The 23,221-nt window shown below is 39.2% G+C and overlaps 1 protein-coding gene across 1 annotated transcript in view; it reads right to left on the bottom strand.

Moving 5' to 3' along the window:
- Positions 1-273: 273 nt before the first annotated feature.
- Positions 274-23,221, bottom strand: part of clu (clustered mitochondria protein homolog) — a 306,829-nt gene continuing 283,881 nt past the window's right edge. Inside the window, exons 21-22 of the mRNA XM_067154806.2 lie at positions 8,607-8,815; positions 274-3,374 (exon numbers count right to left, since the gene is read on the bottom strand). Coding sequence (XP_067010907.2) covers positions 3,242-3,374; positions 8,607-8,815 — 342 coding nt within the window. The 3' untranslated portion in view covers positions 274-3,241. The remainder of the gene's footprint in view (positions 3,375-8,606; positions 8,816-23,221) is intronic.

The raw sequence follows: 23,221 nt of genomic DNA, 5'->3' as shown, positions 1-23,221 counted from the left end.
CCGAAGTACCAGTTCATATCCTATTAAATACATGCTAAAGGAACCTGGATACTCACTCTTTAGTACGTTCGTAACTCCCACCATAAAAAATTTACTGTCCCCAGCCAGGTTGCGCACACGATGCGCTAGCAACGACTGGCCTGGGTAAGGATTTGATAGAGAACAAACTTTCACAGCCCTAGCATATCGGCTTACAGCTGCAGGGAGCGTCAGGCTCAAGCCAATCTATGACGTGGGCGTGTGTTTGTCTAGATCACGCAACAGTAGCTCGTGTGACATGTTGGTGCTTAATTTTACGTTCGTAAGTGAATTGTGTAACCGTAAATTAGGCCTACTGTATGTATGTATGTATACAGCTGACGTGTTGCTGCTTAATTTTATGTTCCTCAGTGAATTGTGTAACAACGTACATAAATTTGGCCTACTGTACTTACACATAATGGATTGCAGGACATTCAGTTATGGAGAAGAAGAAAGCTAGACAGTTAACAAATGATGAAAAATTAAAAGTTAATTGAGAAAGCGGACGCTAATCCACACACGAAACGTGTGAAAATCACCCAGATGTTGGGCATTCCTACGATAACTTTGAACATAATTGGAAGCAAGTTTTGGCTGTATATACTTCCCTTGATAAGATATAATACTAAAGGAAATTATGATAAATAAAACAGACTTAACAGTTTCCGCTCAAGTTTGTATGAAATACGTATGTGATATGATCATGTACTATGAACAAAAACAAAATTTATATTCCATCCCTAGCCATTATAACCAACAAAGTATCATTCAAGGAGTTTAACCCATTTGCCTTGGATGATGAGGCAGGCCCACCAAAAACAGAATGTTTTATTTCTGCTTGTAGTTTTGCTACTCCTACAAGTGCCTCCAATGTTTAACATTGTATGAATAGCTAAGGAATGCGGAAGTCTTACCCTTGCGTTTATGTTTTGTTATTTCAAGTCTAAGAATTAGCAGCCATATTCCCTTCGTTCACAAGCCTTTCAATTCGCTGCGCTTGAAGTAGAGAATAAGACCACACTGAGAGTCAGTTTGAAAGTGTTTTAAATAGTGGATCAGAAGAAAGTACCGTAAAAGGCGTGACGATGATAGTTTAAGTGTCACTAACGGCTCGTAATTTGAAAGTGATAAGATTACGTTTGGGTGATTTAGTGGTCGCAATAAAAACGCACAAGACAGGATTAAGGTGAATGGATGTGAGTGATAGGAAAGAACAATTCAATCACTCGTTCATTAATTGGAAACTGTGAAGTGTCTGAATACTTTCTCAATTGGATGGTTGCCCCGAGACAACGTCTGACTTCTAGAGAAGCTTGAAATATATTTTGCTGTGAGCTTGTATCCGGGAGATAGTGGGTTCAAAGCCCACCGTTGGCAGCTCTGAAGATGGTATTCTGTGGCTTCCCATTTTCACACCAGGCAAATGCTGGCACTGTACTTTAATTAAGGCCACGGCCGCTTCCTTTCCACTCCTAGGCCTTTCCTATCCCATCTTAGCCATGAGACCTATTTGTGTCGGTGCGACGTAAAGCCAAAAAAAAAAGGAAATATATTTTATAGTTTATGTTACATTTATGAACTAATGGATTTCCAGACAAAATGGTTTACAAATTAAGTTTCATCTCATACTCCATACTATTTCTACGCAAAATATGGCAAAAGAAAATAATTTGAATAAATAATCTTGTAAGTACAGTGAAACCCATCTCAACAGCCATCTTCATTTAGCAGTCACCTCAATAAATAACCATATTTCTCTGGAGTTGATCAATTTTCCCATAAAGCCTGTGTTAATATTCCCTCCCTTGACAGGCCACCTCAAATTGTGGTCAGCGGTCAAACACATTTCACAAACTGACCCGAATGAAACAACCAGTCATAACTGCTCTAAATACTTTGCTCATCCCTGAGGCGGTCATGTGGTAATAAAGTCGACCTTTTTTTTCACATCTGGCCATCCGATCAGTACTATAGTTACTCTTTCTTGCAGTGAAATAAATAAATACTGTCCTTTTCTCTCATCCTCTCTTCCCTGCAGCCTACCAGTGACCAGTGTTGTAAATTACCAGCAACAATGAATGGAATTTAAAATGCTTTGTTTGGTATAATGTTTGAAGAGAGTGTACCACTGTTACCTTTATTGGCAGTAAGCCTATGGCAAGAATACAGTCTCACATCTGAATACATTTCTAGAATTTTTTGAAGCATGCTGCTGGTTCTAAATCACGTGAATTGATAAAATGTTACTGTATAGTATCTACGTTTCAAATAGCCTATTCTGTGTACATAGTACCGTACTGTCATTGTTCAGTATAAGCACGCTCTTGTTATTTTACTGTAATTAACATCAATCAAACCCAGCCAGTGCATATGACAGTATGTTACTTTTAATGTAACTAATCAAGATCTCTTTCCAGATTTCAACATTTCATACACTTAATTTAGCACCCATTATTTCGGAAGAATGACTGGTGGACGCTTTAAGCAGGTTTTACTGTAGGTACTACAGAGGATGAAAAATGAGGGGAAAGCACAGCTACCCATATACTACTAGGCATCCATGAAGAAAAAAAAAAAAATCTGTTCTGTTAATAAATTATATCTCTGCAACATTATCCAACTTACTGTATTTTTCTTGTTTCATACTCTCAAAACTCTTTCACTGAATACTCCATAGTGTACAAATCCTCTCCAGAAATTTACAGTATTACAAAGTTTTATTTTTCATTTTCTAGTACCTGCCGAATAGACCACTTCTGCTTCCTGCTCCACAACTAGTAGAATATTTACTAACAGCTATGCTAAGTAATTTTTCGCTTTAAGTTTCAAACATTCTTCATACAAACATAACAACGAAGCTTGGATATGAACAAAGAAAGGGGAAAAAGAGAATGAAAAAATACCATGGCATGAAAATGACTATCTGGTTTACTTTCAGCACACAAACTTTTCACCCTCTCTTTCTTGTTGGCAGTTGTGCGTCGTCTGCCACCAAACCGTCGGTCGCTTCTTTCCATTGTTTTGGGTTCTATGGATGTAACGGCTTGCTTGCTTGCTAATTATTTTATATATTCAATGCACTTCATAGAAACCGCTTGGACCCCTACAAAATAATCCATGCAACAAACTTTTTTTTCCCCTCTTCTTTTCACGTCTTTCTCTACAACAGTACACAAAATATTATTTCGCTGGCATGCATGTACAAATGTTAATACCAAGTTCAGCTCGACTTGATAGCCTTTTTCTTGTCGCCATTCACTGGACTCTCAGTCTTTTCTTCGGAAGGGGAAGGGGACGCCTCCTTCAACTGTCTCTTTTCAATTTCTGCTTTGAAGTTCTCGATGTCTTGTTGGCTACAACACATAACCAAAACAATTAGTGATTTTTAGGCCCTTAAGAATCAACCCAAAGTCACCTAAAAAAAAAAAAAAAAAAAAAGGCTCAAAAAATCATGAAACAGGCACTATGTATAGTTTCAGGCACCTATGCTCTGAAGATCATAGTTTTGCACGATTATGGCACCATCTTTTGATTGTGTACGAAAACACAGACACAATCCCAAATTGGCAGAGCGCAATCTAATTTTCTGTGCTTACCACATGAGAATGGAACCATTTACCAGATGAATTCAGAGAAAGAACAACCACAGTGTCATTTAAAAGAGCATATGAGTGAACTGTGCATTTCTGGTCTTCCATTGATTGCACTATTACATAATTATCACTAACTACTAATATTATTTTTATTATTATAAGTATCTATGTCTCACTGGGATGGAACATTACTTCAGTTACAAAATATTCAGAATCGTGTTTAACTGTACTTTATTTAGTATTAAACCTTAGCACTCACACGGCGGGCAATGCCCGACATGACATTCTTCCCTATATAACTCCTTTGTCGGGTTACGCGTGCATGAATTACAGGTACAGTAAGGTACTGCAAACCTTCGACGAAAATTTGAAAACATGTATAGCTATAATCTCTTTGAAATCAGGCTTTGTGCAGATTCTTTGCAGACCATGTGAGTTTGTAAACAAACATTGCTCAGCAACATGGCATCGTTCGAGCAGCGTGAGAAAGAAATCGCCAGACTTTTAGGTGAAAGTGACGTTGATTTCAGCGATAGTGGGAGTGATTTTCAATTAAATGGTGAGAAAGATACTGCGGAATGAGATTGTGTTGGTGAGTTGAGTGATAAAAATCCCGATAATGAGAAAATTATGCTGAATGGCAATGCTGGTACCTCTTCTGATGGATGGAGGAAATACCGCGTCAGTGACTTGGATTTCAAAAGCTCATTCACAGGTACGTCAGGTTATAAACAACCGCATGGTCGAATGAACTTGACTTTTTCCAATTATTACCTTCGACTGACGAGTTATTGTCTGAAACTGTGCGCGAGACTAACCGGTATGCTAGTGTAAACATTCAAAAGGTTACGCCCCTCACATGTGAGTCTATTAGGGGGTCGTGGATAGATGTTACTTTTCCTGAATTTGAAGCATTTTTAGGCGTAATCCTAAATATGGCAATGAACAGTAAGCCTAAATTACGATGCGAGTGTGTTTTTTCAGCAATACCTGCAGGAAAAAGCCTGGATTTTATCCCGGCGAGTGTTTTGGGAAGTTTCACACAATGCACTATTACAGACAAAAAGTGACTCTCTGAGATAATTTTAGGTTTGAAAATGCTGAATATTGCACCTGAATACTGTATTGTACTTGTATTATATTTATTTTGTGTTTGCTTTAGCTGATTTTTATAAATATGCTGTCAATATGTTTGTGCTCTCTGTTATCCCTCTGCAAGCAGGTTCTTAAATGGAGCTGGGGAGGCAGCAGTGTTCAGAAGAAAAAGAGGGCTAAGGGTTAATAGGGACCTGAAAAAAATTGCATTTGCGATAAATATGAATTTTTGAATCTTGTACTGAATCCAAGCCTATGGTAATAGGCTGTAAAAATGTACAGGTGTTTTAAATCTCGCTTATATCATGCCGTTCTCATTACCGGCATTATGAGAGTTGACAGTTAGTATTATTTCCATTGGATGTGCACTTAGAGTTGGACATCACATTAGAACTTTAAGACATGAACGGCTTGTTCACTCCAATAGGACCTAATGTTCTTGTACTTCAGTGCAAACTGTTATATAAAAAATAATGATTTATGAATAATCCTGGTAAAGCATCCACTCAGAGCTCTGACTTGGAGTTAGAATTCATGGCTGATGATGCCTGCAATGACAGGCGAAACATGTACAAACTTAAACTTAATATAATGACAGTGTTATAGTCCTGAAGACTTTACTAGTATTGAATAGGTGGTTTCATTAAATTAATTGTTTAACATTTAATAATCCTAATGTGGCATAAAGTAATTTTTACGCACAAATAGAAGTGCAACAAAATGTTAATTGTGACCCAAAATGCAAAATTCGTATGAATATGTGATTTTGGTGCAAATTCTGCAAAAATGTGTTATTTTACTGGCGGAAACAACATATTTTGGCAAAATCGTCAGAAATATTCAAAATATGATGCATAAATCTTTCGACCGTTCCGATCGATGAAGAAAAGTAGCTGATCGATTGCTGCTTGCCGACTTTAATCGATATTTACAATGGGAATAAGATCTGTATCGATTATTATCGAACTGTAAATCGAGTGTCATGGAAATAACGAGATGGACGCAGCGTTGTTTTCCTGTTGTTCAAAATTGAAACTAGTGAAGAGTAAATAGTCGAGCGATCGTTTAGGTTATGGGGCGCACGACAAAAACTGTGCACGAAAGGGCTCAGCAATATGCAAAGGATGGTTTATATGCCATAGATTCAGCGACAGTGTTTAGCAAGTATTGTAATTGCCGAGTTGGGTAGAGGGAAAAATAAAAAGCACTGTGAAACATGTTAAATCTGAAAAACACGCGAGTAAGCGACACGATAACAAAAGTTCAACCCCTGCTGCTAGTACGTCTCAAAGAAAGCAATCTTCTGTGCTTACACAGTTAGATAGTTGTAAACAACGAATCCAGAGATGACTTCTCGAAACGCACAGTTGAAGTGTTTGCCAAAGCATATATACCTCTGGAAAAGCTGGAAAGCAAAGAACTAAGAGCCTGGATAACTGAGTTTTCAAATGAAGAGCTGCCATGTGTGAGAACTCTACGTGAAGTATATTTACCGAGTAAGTTTCGATTTCATTGATTGGGCACAGCTTATAAGTATTACAACATCGAAACCACGAGTAAAATTGAAGGATACCAAATTTGAGTGCGATTTCCATATCGAACTATCTTACCCGAACCCAACTGATCCAGTAATTTTAAATTATTTTGTTATAATTTGTGGTCTTTCTTCCTTTCTAGAAGTTGCATCTGACCACCAGAAAAGAACAGCAGAGGCTCTAGCGGAGAAGAACATCGACATACTCTGTGATGAAACTACAGATAGAATGGGCCGTTGTGTTTTTATCATCATATCATATTCCAAGTCCAAGCCGGATCGAAAAGAGAGCTGCCTGTTGTTTCTGTGAACTATCTTGATGCAGGAAATGCTACAAATTGCTCTCGTGCTGTTTCAGAAGCTCTGCGCAGTTATAGTGAACCATATAATGCAGTTAAAGTGGTTGTTAGTGACAGTGCCCCGTACATGACCCGGTGTTATGAAACATTAAGTGTGGTCATAGGGGATCATTTAATGGATGTACAGTGTTGGGCACATAACATCAGCTTGGTTGGCAATAGTTGGGTCACAGTGATGACAGACTAAAATCATGTGGTTGCGATGGTAAAGTCTGTATTTTTGAACACAAGAAAGCGAAAATATAATTATTTACAATTCTTAACATCAAAGTATGGTGCTTCAAAAGAAACAAAGCTTTTTCCTGCACCTGTCATAACCCGATGGAATAGCTGGTTTCAGGCTGCCTTCTATCTGAGTGCTTACTTCATACTGATCATGTTACATTTTTCAAGATGTCTGACATGAAAGACATCAACAACTGTAGTATTAAGTACCTGACTGATCTGAGTGACCGAGAAGTGAATAGGCTTCACTCCTACATGGTTTTTGTCACAGATCATGCAGATGGATTGGTTGACCTCCTTACTGAACTTGAAGGGTCTCTGTATCCTATCTCTGTATCCTACCTCTCATCTCCTTTACCCCAAAGTGCATAACCTTGATGCCAGTTTTACCTTAATTTGTGAGGGGAATTTTTCTGCAACTAATGATGCTTTGATTAAGCTCACTCCTCCACAGCAGGCTGCATGTAGAGACACATCTGTCAAAGGGGCTCATTTTTCAAAGTGAAAGCTAAAGACCCCAACCATAAGCATTTTGTGTCAATTTCTCAGGCTTTGTATTCAAAAAATATAATTTTGAATAACAATGATAAATTAGATGAGCTTGAGAAATTGTTTGGAGTAACAGACCTCTCACAAAACGATATCTGGTCTGGTTACTGTTCTCTGAGACATGCAATTCAAACCCAGATGAAAGAAAGTGAAAAATGTGATGTCATGCTTGCATAAACAGCAGTTCAGACAGAGTTCAGCATATTTGCTAAATACTGTCTTGAGTTGTTGTGGACCCCAACGAACAATGTAGATAGCGAGCGCGTATTGTCTCATTACAACACAGTGGTTACAGACAGACAGTGTAATTTGAAAAAAGCAATGCCAAAGTACTGACAATGCTTTCGTTTGAACAATGAATTTGTATTGTGTGTACCAAGGACAATAATTGCACTTCATAAACATGGAATCGTTAAAAATAATACCATGCAATTATTTTAACTTTGTAAATCTATGCTAATTTTGGAAAAAAATACATGCTAATTTTGAAACAAATAGATGCTAATATTTCAGGTCCCTAAGTATTAATAACGGTAGTGTCAATTATGATTCAAATGCATAATAACTGGTTTAGTGTAAGAGAAGGCCTAATGACCTTAACTACGCCAATAAAGACTATCTATGTATCTATCTCAAAATCCAACTGCCAACTCTACTGTGTACATTCACCATGTAGTTAAGCTGTCTCGCTTGGCGTGTATGGGTTATGTTGCCACAAAATATAAGCAGTTTTCAAGTAGAAAACCTGTTAGCTGAGGCTGTAAGTGGGTTCGAACCCCACAGTCGGCAGCCCTGAAGATGGTTTTCCGTGGTTTCTCATTTTCACACCAAGCAAATGCTGGGGCTGTACCTTAATTAAGGCCTCGGCCACTTCCTTCGCATTCCTAGGCCTTTCCTGTCCCATTGTCTCCATGAGACCTATCTGTGTTGTTAGTGAGACGTAAAGCAAATAAAAAATAAAATAAAAATAAAAAAAGAAGCTGTAACGAATGTTAGCACTGACTGATAACTGGAGGGAAGTTGTGTGCCATACACAAACATTAATACATGAAGTGTAGAAAAACAAAGGTGTAGTAGTGAAATATGTTAAAAAATTTAGTAACCTCTTTGCGAGCTGGCGATAGTGACAGTGATACATCCTTTAAGTAGACCTTTGCAGATAGACTGAGTGTATAAGGGTTAACTATACAGTCCTACTTTAGGACAGTCCAAAGTGTACAAACTGCTCACCTGATCTGAACGAATAGGATACCGTTGATAACATTCAGCATGTCTAACACACTGCCCATTGAAGGTGGCTGGATCTGGATGGGTGGAAGTGATGCACCAGGCTTGCCTGTATAGATCTCGTTCATCTTCTTCTGTAACACTACAGCTTGTGATGTGAGGTGACGTAGACAATCCGACGATTCGCGAGTCTTCTCGTGGGCTTCACCGAGCTTTCATAAAACAAAAGATTTGTTTTATTAATGTTAATAATATTTGTGCAACTGTTACAACTATGCTACATCAATGAACTGTTATGGTGGTTCATTTATTGCATGGCAATATTATATACAAGTATTTATATTATCACATGATCAGGAGCCTCATATCTAATGTGCTGATCCATTCTAGGTTTGCAGTGGGACACCAAATACAGAAATCAAAGCCCAAATAGAAATTCACAAATGAGACCCTTGTTGTGCTCTAGATTTGAAACTATTGAAAAAAAACTGCACATCGTCAAGTATTACGAGTAGATGTATGAATATAAAAAGCTAGCAACAGAGAGTATGGGTGCATCCAAAATGTGGATCTATAAAAGGCTGCTAAGAATAATTTGGATGGACCACGTAACCAACATCGTAGTCCTACAGTGAACAATTCACAATAAAGAGCTGATGAAAATTTTTGAAGAAGTAGAAACTAGAATATTTTGGACATTTCATGCGCAATGAAGAGAAATATTGTATACTCCATCTCCTGATTCATACAAGGCAAGATATTCACGAAAAGAGGCCCTGGATGCCATCGAATCTCCTCACATTATATTATTTCATCGAAAATATGTCATTGCCAGGAGATCCAGTGGATAGTCTGGCTGCCTGTTTTCGCTGTTGCTCAGTTAGCACCACCCAGGAAGCCGCTCTCCATAAGCGGAAAAAGCTACCTAATCCAGACTGTGACTGCGGAGCTCCACACCAGACTATTCGTCATTTCGTCAGGGAATGTAGATTCGAGCCTATCACTTCCTGCTGGTATCTCCAGATGCTGTACGTTGGATTGAAAACCTTGATATTCAATTGTGAAGCACAAATTACTTTGTTTCTCAGATGTAAATATGTACACATATTACTGATATTGTCTGTTAAGCCATACACTAAATAAAAAAATCCTCACATTATAGTTTGATAATTAAAATTTAATTTGAAAAATATATGATCCATATTCTAGGGATGTCTTTATTCCGCTTCTTTCCTCACCTCCTCATTTCTTAATTTGTCCATCTTGTGGTCTTCTGGATGGTGGATCTAAGAAATTTCATCTCTGATGCTTGCAGTCTTGATGAATCTCTTTTTGCGAGAGTGCATGCTTCAATACCATAGGTCAATACTGGTATGAAATAGCTGTTAAACATCATCAGTTTGGCCGGTTTTGGAATCATGTCATCCCATAGAAGTGTTCTTACTTGTTGGTAGAATTCTGATCCTTATGCACTCTGTTTGTAATTTCCTTTCTGACCAAATTATCACTGGAGATTACACTTCCAAGGTAAGGAAAACTATCCACACACTCTAGCTGGTGGTCTCCTAGTTTTACACTTGCTGGATGCCCTTCTCTGTTGACTGCCATCACCACTGTCTTGGTCTTGCTGAGGTTGAGATTATATTTCTGGAACTGGGATTTCCATACGTTGAGTCTGGTCTGTACTTCCTCTTCTGTTTCACCCCAAATCATGATATCATCAGCAAAGGCCACTGCATTCAGTTCACCTAACTTTTCCTTGACGTTCTTCATTGTATTCTTGGTCTCAAACCATGATGATCGACCTTCCCTAATTAGTACACAGCTAGTACAGTCTTTGTACATCTGAATTTACCTTCCCAGTCCTTCAGGCACATTTCTTTCCCTCAGGCACTCCCAGATCTTATCTCTTATAACACTATCATAGGCCTTTTCTATATCCAGGAATACAATGACCAGGTTCTTGCCTTTCTCCCAATACTTTTCCATCAGCATGCGGGTGCTAAAAATTAAATCCATTGTTGATCTGTTACTTCTGAATCCATATTGCTCCTTCTCTAACTGTAGTTCAATGATAGTTCTCAATCTTTTTTCTATGAGGGTTGGGGCAAAAGTCACGGCAACTATTTTTTTCTTGAAGATACCAGTCCAGTTGGAAAATGTGACATATACAGACGAAAGGACAAGGTGTTAACTACATGTGTGGACAATGAATAGCACTGGATTATCGTAACACACTAATTTATTATGGTAGTATACAGGGCAATATGACCTTCCCGGTGTAAAAGAATGACAACACAGTACACATAAAGTTGACATGACAAACCTGGGCCTGAAGACCCTCAAAGTAGTCCCCTGCTACTTACATCACACGCTGCCAACGATGTGGGAGGCGCTGAATATCATCTGCCTCAGCATTTGCCGCACCATGTGTGAACCGGGTCACCTGCTGGCGCACAGCATTAGAAATGTCCTCTCGTGTTGCAGACCGCCTACCACGTAGTGATTCCTTAATCTTTCGAATGAGATCAAAGTCACAGGGCGAATGTCGGGAGAGTAAGGTGGGTGCTCCAATTCTTCCCATCCCCAACGTCGCAGTAGCTGCCCTACACACTCTGCTTTATGTGGTTTTGCATTATCGTGCAGGATTACTGCGCTGTCCACAAGATCCGGACGTTTCTCCCGAATGCCAGGTCATACCATCGCACAAGGAAGTCCCTGTAGTAATGTGCGGTCACTGTTCTGCCATGTGGAACAAAGTGGCAAACAATTACACCCCTGACGTCATACGCAATGATCACCATCAATTTCACTGGGGAAGGATTCTGACGGACTTTCTGCCTCCTTGGTGACCCAGCATGTTGCCACTCCGCGGACTGATGTTTCAGTTCTGGTTCGTATCCCCTGGCCCAAAATTCATCGATGGCGATTATTCGTGACAAGAATTGATCGCCGTCCTGTTGCCAGCGTGCAAGGTGGTTGGAGCATATTGCATAGCGCACCCACCTTTAAACTTCCATCAGTGCATGCGGTACCCACCGCGATGCGATTTTGCGCAGTTGCAGTTCATTACGCAATATTTTGTGGACAGTGCGTTTCTTGATGCCATTTGCCCTCTCTAACTCCAGTAGAGTCCATCGTCTGTCTTCAACCAGGAGCTGCTCGATGACGGCACGTACCACGTCGGTCTGCACACTGACAGGTCGTCCCGAACGTTGCTCATCACTGGTTGACACATGTCCTTGCTGAAACTTTCCTACCCACCATGCTACTGTACGGTATGGTAGGGCATTATTCCCAAGGGCCTCCCACTAATTCACTGTGACATTCCATTGCATTTCTCCCTCGGAGAACGGCTATTTTGATGTAAGCGCGCTGCTCAACACGGGTTACTTCCATCTCGCACAACACTCACGAACTGACTGATTTCACAGCCCTCGCTGCACTACTACCAGCTGTCACAGAGCCATCTGTTGTTCTGCATACACACTATGCCTGCAGAACTTCCACACGACACATATACGTTTGTGATCCGTTCACATATCTACAAGAGAAAAAAAATAGTTGCCATGACTTTTGCCCAATCCTCGTATGATCTTCTCTAAATTTTTTAGCTCACGAGTCATCAGTGTTATTCCTCTATAGTTGTGGGTTTCTGTCTTCTGTCTTTCTTAAACAGGGGAATTATAACGCCCTTGCTCCAATCTGCAGGTATTTTGTTGTCTGTCTGTACGGCATTTAGTACTCTGTGCAGCCATCGTATATAATGGATGCCTGCTGCCTTTATCATGTCTGCATTCACTTCATCTGTACCTGAAGATTTCCCTTTAGGCATAGATTTTAAGGCTGTCTCAGTTTCTGACCAGGTGATGGGAGGTTCCTTATTGTAGGCTTGGATTTTCAGTTCTGTATATTGTTGTTGAACTGATCCATTCAGTAGGTGGTCGAAATGGTTCTTCAGGACTTCTCTTGTGTCACTTTCTGTCCTAACCAGATTTCCATTCTCATCTTCAAGTGCCTTTATGGTATTCATTGGTTTCCTTTTACCTCTGGTAACACTTTACAGTAGTTTCTTATTGCCTCTGCTGTCTTCCTTCGGTTTCTGAGTGAATATATTCCAATGCCTTGGTCTTTTCTTCTGTAACTGTTCTTTTAATATTCAGTTTCTTGTTTCAGTATAATAGTTCGAGGTTTCTGATCTTTGTCTTGTCTCTAGTAAGATCCTGTTTATTTTTCTCCCGATCCCTTCTTTCCGCAAGAGATTTCTTTCCCTGATTGCTGCTCTTACTCTTTCATTCCACCAAGGTGTTTCCTTCTCCCTTGTTTTCATACTTGTCTTTCCACAAACTTCAGTTGCTTCCTTAACCAATGTGTCCCTTAGTCTAGTCCATTCTGCCTCTCCATTTTTTCCTTTCATCTCTTGGTAACAGGGTTTTTATCCAGTTCTGATACTCAGTTCTCTTATCTGTTTTCTGCAGTTCCTATACATTTCCAGAATTTTATGCTTACCATGAAAATGAAAATCCACAGCGTGTTTCCGGTCATTTGACCAGGTCAGGAATGGAATGAATGAAGCCCCCTTCTAGCGGCGAGGATGGAAATTATGCCGGCTGCCGAGGCATGTCGCACTCCTCTGGGGAAATTATTAATGAATGATTAATGAAGTGAAATGAGATTGGAGAGTGCCCGGAGAAAAACCTGTCCCGCCTCTGCTTTGCCCAGCACAAATCTCGCATGGAGTGACCGGGATTCGAACCACAGAACCCAGCAGTGAGAGGCCGATGCGCTGCCGCCTGAGCCACAGAGGCTTCTATGCTTAACAACATATTATAATAAAAATCATTTTTTCCTTACTATCCAAATTTTTCACAAGGTAAAATTGTATTTGGGGTACAGTGTCGTTTAGCTACATGGCAACACTGCACGCAATGCTTTTTGAATGAAATATTTCTGGTACATAACTGCTGAACACATGTAAAATTCATGATAATGATACCAAACATGGTAATGCTTCAAACATTTGTAAATTGCAAAATTCCTTACACCATGTAAGTTCTGTTTTAATTTTCTTAAGTCTACTGCAATAATATTGTTATTTCAAGCATCAGATTCTCTCTATGTAGTGATAAAATTAAGAAATTTGCACATATTCGATCCCTGTATAACTTTGTGCCTAGGGCCGTAGGGCAACCGTTGCAGTACCATCACCTTGGTACCCCACGAGAGATCAGACTTGATAATCAGACCGTCTTTAATGCAATTTTATAGTCCTCTCCGTGTAAGGACGTACACTAAGGGTGCAACCTTACCCTTTCTCCCCTGTAATATTAAGGTATTGGTTTATAGTGACTTTTCTTGCTGTTGGGTCTTTTTCAGTGTCGGTAACCATACAGTTTAGGGACCCTACTTGCCGATACGACGTCTTACTGTTACCGTTAATCTGGCACGTTGGCAACGTTCAGTCACTGTTCTAGCGTGAATTGTGTGTTGCCACCGCATTGCCTCTAAAGTCACTAGCGATACATTTGCGAGAATATTTAAAGCATATTTTCTTTTTCTGTGGGATTGTAAATCTATTTGGCTAATACCAGGTAAGTAGAATTGTGGCATGTTCGGATAATGCATTTAATAACATAGTTTGTGTGAAATGATGAGCACATCATTTTATTAATTACGTTCCTATTTCGTCCCATACTTATACGAACAGAATTCGATTGGGATGTCTAAGAAGGAAGAAAAATCTGCAAAAACTCCTCCGAAAAGGAAACCAAGGTTACGTCCTTTACAAGCTTCAGGTCAAGAAATGCTTGTACATTGCTACGAGCAATTGAAACAGGAAGACGACGAAGAAGGTATCAGTCGTAGTGATACGAAGCTAATGGCAAGAGTTTCATTATTAACTGGGGTAAGTGTTCGTTTTTATCTTGTTTCTATGATAAGTTTCTGGCATAATGACAATCAGTTGAAAAGGAGCAGTATTTCATTCTGAACCTAACCTAACCTAACCTGATCATGTAGGCCTAGGCCTATACCGGTACCATGTCTTGTGTCGACTTCGATACGGTTCGTAGACTTAACCTTTGTGTATTCATGTTGACTTATGGTATATGTGTATGTAATATATTTCTGTGTGTGTATTCTTACAGTGTAGTTTCGGTTTAGTCCGAAAAGTAATAGGAAATTTCAAGAAGGGAGTTGAATTTTCTACACCAGGTAAACGCCGAAAGCGTGAACATCCAGTGACCGGCATAGACAGTTTTTCTAAGGAAGCGATAGCAAGGTTTATTTATGATAAATTACATAAAGGTAAGGTGACTTCATAAGGAATCTATTGCAACATTATTTATAGAAATTGGCACGCAGGTGAGATAAGCTCCCAGAAATGTTTTGTGCATGTATTGTCATACAGCTCTTTTGAGTCCCTTGTAACTCTCTTTTTTCTTCCCACAGGAGAAGTCGTAACTGTAAGAAAGGTTTTCGACCACATGAAAGCAAATTATGACACTTATTTGTACAAGGGCTCCGAAACATCATTAAGAAGAATTTTGAAGGCCATGGGGTTTGTGTGGAGTAAAGGTGATCCCTATGCGTATGTTAGAGAAAATGAAGACATTTGTTTTAAGAGATCCTGTTTTCTGAGGGAATACATGCGTAATAAGGACAGTGAGAAACCAAAACCTGATGTTTTCTTGGATGAGACTTGGATTTTTATGAATGGTGAATATATATGTTATATATTACATTTTATATTTAAAAAATCTTGGAATAATTTATCTTCATCAGGTGTCTTTGGTTTCAATTGTGCATTTGTCTTTCAGGGTCACCCACATACTCCTGGAATAAACCACACAAATCTGGACATGATGTTCAAGGAGTAATTCGTCGACCTGTGTCTGAGGGAGGAAGACTGGTTATTGTTCATGCTGGAACGAAGGATGGCTTTGTACCTGGTATGTTCTTAATTTATTTTACTTCATTTTATTGTAGTGAGGTGATCTCTCTTTACATAGTTATGAGGGTATTTAGGGTTTGTAGTACGGATGCAGGGGGGGGCACATAAGTCTCTGATAAGACCCCAACTTAAGTACAGTTCCTGTGTATGAGACCCTCACTGGGATTACTTGGTTTGAGAATTGGAAAAGTTCAAAAGACAGAAGCACGATTTGTTGTGGGTGATTTCTGACAAAAGAGTAGCGTTACAAAAATTTTGTCGGGTTTGGGCTGGGAAGACTTGGGTGAAAGGAGACAAGTTGCTGGACTAAGTGGTATATTCCGAGCTGTCGGTGGATAGGTGGTGTGGAATGACATTGGTAGACGAATACGTTTCAGTGGTATTTTAAAAGTAGGTAAGATCACAGTACAGTGATAAAGTTGATGAAAAGTGGGGCAAATATTTGTTTTTTTTTAAGAAGGGAGTTAGGGATTGGAATAATTTACCAAGGGAGATGTTCAATAAATTTCCAAATTCTTTGCAATTATTGAAGAAAATACTAGGCCTATCCCTGAAACTACATCTTCTGTCCTAAGTGCAGATCAGTGGTGACTGATTGATTGAAATTGACTGGCACTAGGTCGGAAGTGGCATTATAACTTACCGCTCATTGAGCTCTGTACGTGGTTTTTGATTTTGACTTCTCCACTGTTATTAAAAAGACTTGCAGGTATTCACTTTAGGCCAATGATTAACCTTAGAGAGGTATTTCAATCAAAACTTACTCAGTGTATTTTCATATAATATTACTGGATATTTGTATCAGTAAATTACTTGTATTGTAGGCCTATTTATTATGTTTATTCTGCATTCGACAATCTCCACCTGAATCAGTGCTTGATACCTGACTGTTGAACACCTTCCAAGCTTCTTATTTCTTACTGCCTGATATAGGTTCAGTGTTCGCAGCAATTACATTTGTTCTAAGGTATTGAAATGGGTGTTTATAATTATATCTTTTATGCAAGTGATCGTGGACTTCTAATCCAGATATAGGCCTACTAATGGAGATACATTCATGAGAGATGTTACGATAAAGTAGTGTAAGTAGTAATTAATTGACTTCATCATCAGGTGACTTTGCTACACAGTAGTTGGTTTTACTTAAAATCAGACAGCTTTTTGTATCATTCAACAGAAATCACATTTTTTATTAATAGGCCTATACTTTTTTTAGAACAAATAACTTCATACTAAAACTTAAAATTCTTACAGGTGCTGATTTGATATTTGCTACAAACTTGAAGAGAAATCAGGATTACCATGGTGCTATGAACAGCGAGAAATTTCAGATGTGGGTGAAGACGCAATTAATCGTAGGATTAAGAAATATAGGACCCTGTGTTATTGTAATGGATAATGCACCATATCACTGTAAGCTTGTTGAGCATCAACCAACAACGAAATGGAGGAAGGATCAATTAGTGGTAATTATACTTAATTGAATATTTCCTTCTACTGAATGATGTTTAATGATGTTACAGAAATTAATTTTTATTTTTCCTTTAATTTACAGTCATGGTTAAGGCAGAATGGAGTTTCTCCACCAGAAAATGCCACAAAAGATGAGCTGCAAAGGTTGTGTAATATGAATCGAAGTCACTTAAAGAGGTACAGAAGCACGTAAACATAAGTTTAGATAATGTTGTTTACACTCGTGTATTTGACTTTCATGTATGCATAACAATATTTCTCTGTTTCTTTAAAACCAGGTACATTGTTGACGAGATGCTGCACAGTGAAGGCCATACTGTCTTACGACTTCCTCCATACCACTCATTTTTCAATGCCATCGAATTTGTATGGTCTGTGGCAAAACAGTATTATAACAAAACAGTGGCTTCAAGACCTGGTCACGGATTGGACAGAGCTACAGCTGTGTGGAAAGAATCTCTTGATCAGGTAGGCCAAGTGGAAATGTTATTTATTGGATATATGCAAGTGGAGTTTATAATATACTTGTCAGGTTGTGATACTTCAATATATCTTATAGGTGACAGCAGAGATGTGGAGAAATGAAGTAAAACACACTGAGAAGAAGATTGTCGAGTTCTACAATAATGAGGTGAGAGGTCTTCCTGAAGTGGAGGAACTAGTCATTCATCATGGAAGCAGTGAATCGGAGGAGGAAGATGAAGAAGAAGAAAGAAGAGAAGCCGAGGAGTTAGCTGTACCATTGTAAGAGCCATTCCATGAGATTAAGAATGTTATAACTTTGCTGGGAAATAATACATTTCTGATTGCCCCGTCCTTTCTGATATAACGAAGTTACATTTCAAAATTGTGGGAATTGTGTATCTACAAGTTACAGGGCGGTATAGATGTGCAGGTGGGGATCAGTGTCCAATCGGAGTGGAATTATCTAGAACTGCTGTGGCGCAATGTGATGAGGAGCGGGCAAGGGGGGGAGAGAGAGAGAGAGGGAGACAGCACTCTGTCACCAATACACGATGTAAACATTGTACGCCTGTTAAAATACTGACATAACTTAAATTTTATACACTATCTAATGGTTTTCCACAGTTCTCTGAAAGTCACAACTCACGTATACTGTATATATATAGAGAGAATTACATATAAAAATACCTGTGTACACAATAAGTAGCCCACATATTAAATATAAATCAATTTGCTTTACTTCGCACCAACACAGATAGGTCTTATGGCGACAAAGAGGATAGAAGAGATAGGAAAGGGCTAGAAGTGGGAAGGAAGCGGCCGTGGTCTTAATTAAGGTACAGCACAAGCATGTGTCTGGTGTGAAAATGGGAAACCACCGAAAACCATTTTAACGGCTGCCGACGGTAGGATTTGAACCCACCATTCCCCGAATGCAAGCTCATAGCTACGCGACCCTAAACGCACGGCCAGCTAACTTGGTCATCTTTGAAAATGTCTTTTTCTATCAGCAGAGGCTTTTTTAAAATCGTCATATTTTGTATAGGCTACAGGAGATGTACAGTAGCCCACTGGTTTTCTGATTAAACATCATTTATTTAATCTATTGCATCAGTCTACTTACATACTCACTGTCCACGTACATCGGTAACCTCGTGATTCGATTATTGAAGTATTGTGCAATGATGCGACATACAAACTAAGAGAATACCGAGTGGTTCTTCCAAATATAAAACAGACAATTTCGAGTGGTCATGAGCATGACTCATAGTCATAGGGTAGGCTAAATAATAATGTTATTGGCTTTATGTCCCACTATCAACTTTTAGGTTTTTTTTGAGACGTCGAGGTGCTGGAATTTAGTCCTGCAGGAGCTCTTTTATGTGTCAGTAAATCTACTGACATGAGGCTGAGCACCTTCAAATACCACCGCACTGAGCTCGGCCCTGCCAAGTTGGGTTCAGAAGGCCAGCGCCTCGACCGTTTGAGCCACTCAGCCAGGTGTGGAGGCTAGAGAGCTGAGTTTAAGTAATTGTCGAACGTCAACTAGTTATAAAGATACTGATTGATTAAACTAATACAGTAATTAGAATAACCTAATTGACTACCTACTTACAACCTAGGTACTTTGGAATTGTGTTCTATCTTTTTAACACTGCAAATAAATCCATGTATTGTTTAAAACTCCCTGTAAGAAGAGGACAGTGGATGCGAATAGGTATTATTTTCAAATGAGCTGAGCTCGAGAGTCCATTATAGCATACGATTTTTTCAGTGTACCATGACTCTGTATGTATTGCTTCAGAGGAAGTTCGGCTCCCCGCCAATGTCCAGTGTACCGATAATGAACCATGTGTGCGTTGTGTCTCACTGATCCATGACTGCGTACGATTCTTTCAGTGTGCCATGATTCACTGTGGCTCACTGCAGCGAAAGCTCGACTCCCCGCCAGTGTCCAGTGTGCCTATAAGGAGCCGTGTGTGTCGTGTGGCTCACTGAGCCGTGATTGTGCATGATTTGTGTGCCGTGAGCTTGCCGTTCCTGTGAATCGATTCACTCGGACACTGAATGAATCGATACACTGCTTCGAATCAAGCACTCAGTAGCCTACACTAGTAGAGGTACATAGTACATTACCATTAAGATAGATAGCATTGCAAAGTAATTTGTCTTTACCATAATAACAATAATAATAATAATAATAATAATAATAATCGTATGGCCTCAGCTACCATGTGCAGACATTTCAAGTTGACGCCATCTGGCTGTCTGCTCGTCAATTTTGACGTTCCGTTATACTCTAGGCCCACTAGATGGCAGACCGAGTAAACCGAAACTCTCTTGGGCGTCTGTGGCTGAGATTTAATGAATTTTGTCGGGTAAACACCAAATGCGTCACCAGAGATCTTTTACATGCCGACATCGTACGACATGAAGTGTCGAATGGACTTTTTTCTGCCCTTCAAAAATCCGACTACCTCTGCCGGGTTTGAACCCGCTATATTGGGATTCGGAGGCCGTCACTCTACCACTGATCCACAGAGGCAGCTGTCTTTACCATGAAATACATCGTCGTCGTACATGACTGAATTACTATCAATATATCTAAGAGAAACTGTAATGTACATGAAACCGAAATTGAGTTAATTTCCACGATACATTCTTCCTATATAAAGGAGACCATGTAGCTTATCCACCTTCATTTCAGCCACATAAATATTCAGCAAAAATTGCAAAATCACATTAAAGGACAAATACAATTTTTTAAGTAGAAATAGTCTGGAACATAGATTAGTGAGGTTGGACATCCTGCGCGTCATCATTCAGGAGTCGCTGTTGAACATACTGTACTTGTCAAAACTAGTAAGTTTCTATTTTACACAATAATAGTGAAATGTTGATGAAGACGACATACACCCAGCCCCCGTGCCAGAGAAATTAACCAACGGTGGTTCAAATTCCCCACCCTGTCGAGAATCAAACTCACACCCTGTGACCAAAGGCCAGCACGCTAACCATTTAGCCATGGGGCCAGACAATAATAGTGAAAAAGCATGTTCACTGCAGCTATTGTTGACAGGATATTTCTTCTCTTTAAAGAACAATGAGTACCACGAATTAATATCCTGTTTTGTTGATTCCTGTAAACTTTGTATGTACGGTTTTGGTTCGCCAGTTCCTAGCGTATCTACTGAATGAAAACTTTGTAGACCAATGGATTCAGTTTTATGTTTATTGCCTTCAGTCGTCACGACAGTTTTTTCAATGACAACAGTCGCTCAATTACAAATCCTGTCAAACCTAACCTAACCCTGCGACAATCAGTGGTTTTCGATGGATCACTACCTAACCGGTCATTATAATTTGTTTTCGGTGGATCACAACCAAACCTGTCCCTATCAGTGGTTTTCGGAAGAATACAGTGATTTTGTCACAAGTCAATACAGACTCTTGAATCAATGTGTGAAAATGGGAAAGTGTAGAAAACCCTCTTCAGGAATGCCAATCTCTAAGTCCATAGTCTTTTCAGCGTTGTCACACAGCTGAAATTCACTTTAGAAGTAATTGTAAAAAGTCGTATATAGGCTCTACAGATACATAGTACATTACCAATTCCATCTCGATTGCTATGATACGCACACTGCATAGCGGTTTTGCTCTATAGATAAATCATATTATAGTGAAAAAAAATTTGTTTAAAAAAAAAAAATCTGTCTGGCATGAAGGTCCAGAAGGAAAATACTTTCATTGAATTCTTATTTATGTGCTCATCACCCTAGTAGGTTTAAATAAACCTTATAAATACGTTGTAAGACCCATTCTCGAATATGGATCTGCATGTTGGTTTAATAAATTCCCTAGAGAAAGTTCAAAGAAGAGCGATGCGTTTCGTAACTGGGAATAGAAGGAATACCATTAATTGGGAAAGTCTTGAATCTAGAAGAACTAGAGCTCGCCTGTGTGGTCTTTATAAGAGCTATACGGGAAGGGCTGCTTGGAGTTGTATTAGGAATAGGTTATAACCTCCCTCATTGTATCACTATTTGCAGCGATAGCCAGGAAGCGTTAAAAGCACTATGTGCAGTTAAAACAACATCAAAAATGGTATGGGAATGCCAAAGGATGTTAGATCAGCTGTGTGAATTTAGCTCAGTTACCCTATTACGGGTCCCTGGGCACACAGGTATCAGTGGAAATGAAGAAGCTGACAAACTAGCGAAACAAGGCTCAAAAGGTCCTTTTATAGGACCAGAGCCCTTCCTGGGAGTGTCACTCCGAAGCGTGAAACTGGTAATATCCCAGTGGACAAACCAGTCTCACTTAAGACATTTGGAAGAGGTTAACTATAGCAAGGCAGGCACGTGAACTTATCAAAGGGCCTAGCCAAAGTTATAAAAAGGTCCTGATAAATTTGAATAGGACCAGAATGCGAATGGTAGTTGGACTGTTGACAGGCCACAATACCTTACAGAGACACCTACACATCATGAAAATCAGTCAGGATCCGATGTGTAGAAGATGCGGTAGGGAGGAGGAGACCTCCGCGCATGTGTTATGTCAGTGTGAGGCTCTTGCAAGCACTAGACATCGATACCTTGGCTCACATTTCGTGAGCCTGGAAGACATCAGGAATGCCAACATCCGGGCACTGGTATCCTTTATAGGAGCACTAGGTCTGGACTAGGCAAACCCGTTTAAGGGACACAAAGGGTCTTCACAGACCTACGTGTGGAGCCCTGCGAAGGCAGGGTTCACCCATTCTTTATCTATCTATCTATCTAACCTCCCTCATACTTATCGAGAAATTATCATAAGCATAAAATTAGGGCCAGAAACCAGCATATGGATGTATTGGAAATAATTAAATTGTGTATGAAACTGTACATGATGCTGGATTTAGAATGACTAGTAGTATTTCTTGTAATATTTTTTTCCATGGAATTCCTTTTTGTACTTGAGTTGTTGTAGTTGTTGGGTAGTATGATTTAACTTTATTATCACTTGTAGTGTTAAGCTAGTAGTAAGTTCAATCTATAGTATTGTAATTTGTAGTGTTAAGTACTGGAAATACTTAAGTTGTGTGTGAATATGTATATAATGACACTGGATTTAGAAAGTTTAATTAGTAGTATTTCTTGCTTGTTGTAATGTTGTTGTTGTTGTTGTAGGGTAATTACGGTTTAACTTCACTTTATTATCACTTATAATGTTAAGCTAGTAGTAAGGTCAACCTATAATATTGTAAGCCAAATTGTTAAGCACTGTAAATACTTAAGTTGTGTGTGAATTTGTATATGATGTTGCTCGATTTAGAATATTAAACTAGCAGTAATTCTTGTTATATTTTCCTTCCATATATCTGCTTCTTGTACTCTTGTTGTTTGTTTGTTTGTTTGTTTCTTTGTTGTAGTTGGGTAATTATGTTAACTTTATTATCACATTACTGTAAGTGACCGTTGCCACCGGGGTATTTCCCATTTGCAATTTATTAATAATAATAATAATAATAATAATAATAATAATAATAATAATAATAATAATAATAATAATAATAATGAGTGACAGAGGTTTAACGTAATTTGGAAGGAATGTTTTGCGTATGATAAATGAGTACCAGTTAACTATTGGGGGCAAAGGCGGTCATGCGTTGAGCTAACCACTCCACCCCAACCCACCAAGTGCCAACGTCATGGATAGTGGAAGCCTTCACCTTCCCCCTTTCCAATGG

The sequence above is a fragment of the Anabrus simplex genome, chromosome 10 (genome assembly GCF_040414725.1).
Source record: "Anabrus simplex isolate iqAnaSimp1 chromosome 10, ASM4041472v1, whole genome shotgun sequence".
Taxonomy (NCBI): Eukaryota; Metazoa; Arthropoda; class Insecta; order Orthoptera; family Tettigoniidae; genus Anabrus; species Anabrus simplex.
The sequence above is the reverse complement of the archived record's forward strand: the minus strand, read 5'-3'. Positions and strand labels throughout refer to the sequence as shown.